The sequence below is a fragment of the Momordica charantia genome, assembly GCF_013281855.1.
Source record: "Momordica charantia cultivar OHB3-1 chromosome 4 unlocalized genomic scaffold, Mcharantia_2.0 BLBB01000004.1, whole genome shotgun sequence".
Lineage (NCBI taxonomy): Eukaryota > Viridiplantae > Streptophyta > Magnoliopsida > Cucurbitales > Cucurbitaceae > Momordica > Momordica charantia.
In genome coordinates, this window is record NW_028275162.1 from 18,351,272 (window position 1) to 18,354,860 (window position 3,589).

At 39.1% G+C, this 3,589-nt stretch overlaps 1 protein-coding gene across 1 annotated transcript; it reads right to left on the reverse strand.

Moving 5' to 3' along the window:
• Positions 1 to 649: 649 nt before the first annotated feature.
• On the reverse strand, positions 650 to 2,876 carry LOC148211967 (zinc finger protein JAGGED-like). The gene is made up of 5 exons (XM_088123204.1): positions 2,662 to 2,876; positions 2,473 to 2,561; positions 2,218 to 2,352; positions 1,902 to 1,989; positions 650 to 1,799 (listed from the first exon to the last, which is right to left on the reverse strand). Coding segments are annotated over exons 1-5 (735 nt in total). The 5' UTR covers positions 2,664 to 2,876; the 3' UTR covers positions 650 to 1,378.
• Between the last annotated feature and the right edge of the window lie 713 nt (positions 2,877 to 3,589).

Consider the following 3,589-nt stretch of genomic DNA (forward strand, 5'->3'; position numbering starts at 1 on the left):
ATCCAAATGGTCTATTATCTTCCATCGTATCATGTTAGAACATCGTCCACTAGGTCGATCAGCATGTCAGGTAACAATTTACGTAATGGTGTAACGACAAAAGAACTATTATAATGAAAATAATCTGATCTTGATACAAAATTCAAACTTTTTAAATTTTATAATGGCTAAAAAATTGATGCAATCAACAAAAGCCCATGACCTAAATTTATAGTTTAATCCAAAATAAAATTGAAACTCCTGATCTAAGATCAGAGATGAAGTTGATAGATTTATATATATTAGCAAAAGAATTCATCTATCCTGTGACCTTAAAATGACATTAAAATCCTTCTTAAATTTCAAATGAATACTTAAGAACCTACTTTTAGTTCTATAAAGTTATATAAGATTCTAAGAGTCTTGATTTAAACCTCCATTACAAAACTTCTTTAAAAAAATAGAACATTTCCACTTTATCATCCATTGTAAAAGGAGTTAATTATATTCATGTGCAAAGTAAAGTTAGAAAAATGCCATGTGATACTAGGATGACAAGTTTGCATGAGTTTCAATATGGTCCAAAATTAAAAATCACCAAGTAAAGGAGAAAAAAAAAAGTAAAGATTCAGTCCAAATACTTAACTTTTTGTTGCGGTCCAATTTTTATTAAATGAATACAAAGCAGATACGATCAAAAGACAACACCTGACAAATGATTCACTTCACTCATATCATAAAGTGAATTCCATTCAAAAAGCTCTCCTACACCTACCAAAACAAAATCGTTCTCCCAACACATATACTATATTATCATTCTCCCTAAAAAGGGTGATTAATTAATTAAGTAACAATATTGTTGAATCTAAAATTAGAGAGAAGAAAGAAATAGAATTGTAGAATTAAAAGAAATGAAAGGCATGCAAAAAGAAGTGAAATTGCAAAAAGAGGGGTTGGGAACTTTCAGTTCATATCTAACTTCTTGTCCCATCAATCTCTCTCCTTTCACAGTTTGCTTCCCTTTTCACAGATAGGCAGTACACACCCAATACAAACAACCCACCTTCAATCCTCCCCAGAGCTCCAGGCCAAACTAGCTGAGCTTTGTCTCTGATCAGCTCAAAAAAAAAGAGAGAGAGAGAAAAAAAACCAAAACAAAACAAAAAAAAGCTGTTTCAAATTTCAATTAAGAAGAAAATAAAAACAAAAACCGCACAACACCCTCCTCTCTTCTTCTTTCCCTTCCTTTGTATGACCCCATTTGTCAGCTTGTTACGTCTTTCTCTCTTTCTCTGCGTGGTTTGTCATGCGCCCAGATCCAATTTCAATTACAAATTAAATTACCAAAACAAAACATAAAAAAACTCTAATCATCTAATCTAATAATCTTAATTTGTTTTTAGAACGCATCATGAAACCGATTGATTGGAGAAGGGACATCCAAACGCTGGTGGGAGCCGTCTCTGCCGGCACCTCCTCCCGGAGCATCCCTCCCGCCGAACGCCGCCGCCGCATGGCCCACCGGCGCGCCGATGCAAGTGTAATTGGTGGCCTCCACGGAGGTGGAGCCATAGTTCACGTTCTGGTGGCTGCACTGCGAGGTGCTCCCAAACACGTAGTAGTCGCTGATGGAGGCCTGCGGCGGAGGATAGTAAGACGGGAACGCCGCGGCAGGGCGCGACGGGGAGGTGTATAAATACGGTTGGTGCGACGGTGGGGGTGGTGGCGGGGTCGGGAGAAGGGTGGACATTCTGGTGGGGAATCTGAGAGGCAGCGTGGGATGATCGCCGCAGCTGCCGGAGGTGAGTGAATGGCAGCACCTAAGAAGAAATTTGAATTGTAATTGTGAAGTTGTTGATGTTGTTGTAGTAAAGGAAAAGAAAAGTGTGAGAAATAATTATGGGGGTGAAATTGTGGGGTACCCTAGATGGGGAGGAGGTTGTTGGGCGGCGAGGTTATCGTTACTGAAAACAAGCTGACGAGCTCTATTCAGTGTCTCTGTCTCTCGCTCTGAAACAACACAAATGGAGTCAAAAATCAAATCATACACAAACAAAAACAAAACCAAATAATTCAGCGAAAACACACAACACAGCCCCTTCAATCTCTCTCTTGACATGACTAATGGGGCAACGAGAAAATCATACAAAAGCAGAGCCCCAGCCTTTTCCCCTTTTTCTCAATTAAAGAAAAAAGAAAAAGAAATAAATAAATTGTGAGTTTAAATTGTTTATGTGCCTTGGCGGTGGCGGTTCATGTGGCCGCCGAGGGCCTGGGATTTGCAGAACTTGAGGGAACAAAATCTGCATTCATACACTTTTCCGGACTCCTGATCTTTTCCCTCCTTCACGCCGCTTTTCTTTTTCCGATGACCTGCAACAACCACCCACCACGCCCTTTTTCAAATAATATTAATTAATGCAAAAGGGGTTTTTTAACTTGCATGAATATGAAGTTTATGTAAAATGGGAGAAATTTCTCAGGTGGTATTACCAGTGGAGGTATCTTCAACAATCTGTTTGCCATCTCTGAGGAAATCTTCAGGCAAGTTGTTGAGGTCTAATGGGCTTCCCTCGGATCGCCTGCAAACCCAACAAATTAAAAAGAGAAAAGAAGGGCTTCAAACTTCAAAGCACAGAAATTAAAGAGAGGAAAAAATGGAGGCTTGTGGGGAAGACCTACATGATAAAAGAGAGAGAAATATGGGGAGAGAGAGAACAAAAACTGAAGGAGGGGTGGGGTTTTTGGGAAAATTATAAGACTTGCAGTTTGAGAGAGATGGTAGTTGAGTGATGGGGTGTGGAAGAAAAAGAGCTTTGAAAGTTGTCTATCAGTTGATCTGCCACTGTCTGTGTGAGAAATTGAAGGCAACAACAAAGAGACAAGAGGGGGGAGGGGGGAGGGGGAGGTCTCGTGACTTTAAAAGGGGAACAAATGAGAGAAGAGAGTGGGCGGATGGGGTTTAGGGTTATTTTGTGGTCTGGTTTGGTTGAGAAGGAAGCGAGATGGGGAGCATGAGAAGGACGTTTTTTGGCCTTTGTTTTTAGTTACTCCAGGGAAATTTATGTGCTCTCTTACTATTATTATCATATTCAATGATTTCATTTCCTCTAAATTTAATTATGTTTACCTTTTCATATATCTTTTTTTTTTTTGGGAGGGAAAAGTTTGATGGGTCGTCCCCAGCCATATTAATAATGTTAATTTTGATAATCGCATTGCCATAGCAATTTTGTGGTTCCATCGCTACAGTTTGTGATCACTGTGGTTAGAGCTCGTTATTTGGGCTGAACAACACAGTGACCATGATATAGGACTTGAACCCAAAATCTCGTGGTAGGTGATACCATAAGATCCAAGATCTTTGCCACTGCGTCATCCTTCAAAATTATTTATGTTATTAATATTCATGAGTTCTATCTCAAAATCAATTGGCAATGAGAGGAGTAGTTCATGTTTATTATAAACTCCGGTTAGGTCTTTTGTCTTTTCAATATGGAATCCTTAATATGCCTTAGTCGGATCCCATCTTTTGTATCGGATGCTCATTTGAGCTTTTGGGTTCTAATATCCTATTAATATTCATGGGTTTCATCTCAAAACCATCTTA

Excerpts from the sequence above, each read along its gene's own strand:
- LOC148211967 (XM_088123204.1), bottom strand. Across the intron at positions 2,353-2,472 it reads TGTTGAAGATACCTCCACTG|GTCATCGGAAAAAGAAAAGC; the intron begins GTAATACCACCT and ends TGGTTGTTGCAG. Across the intron at positions 1,800-1,901 it reads CAACCTCCTCCCCATCTAGG|GTGCTGCCATTCACTCACCT; the intron begins GTACCCCACAAT and ends ATTTCTTCTTAG.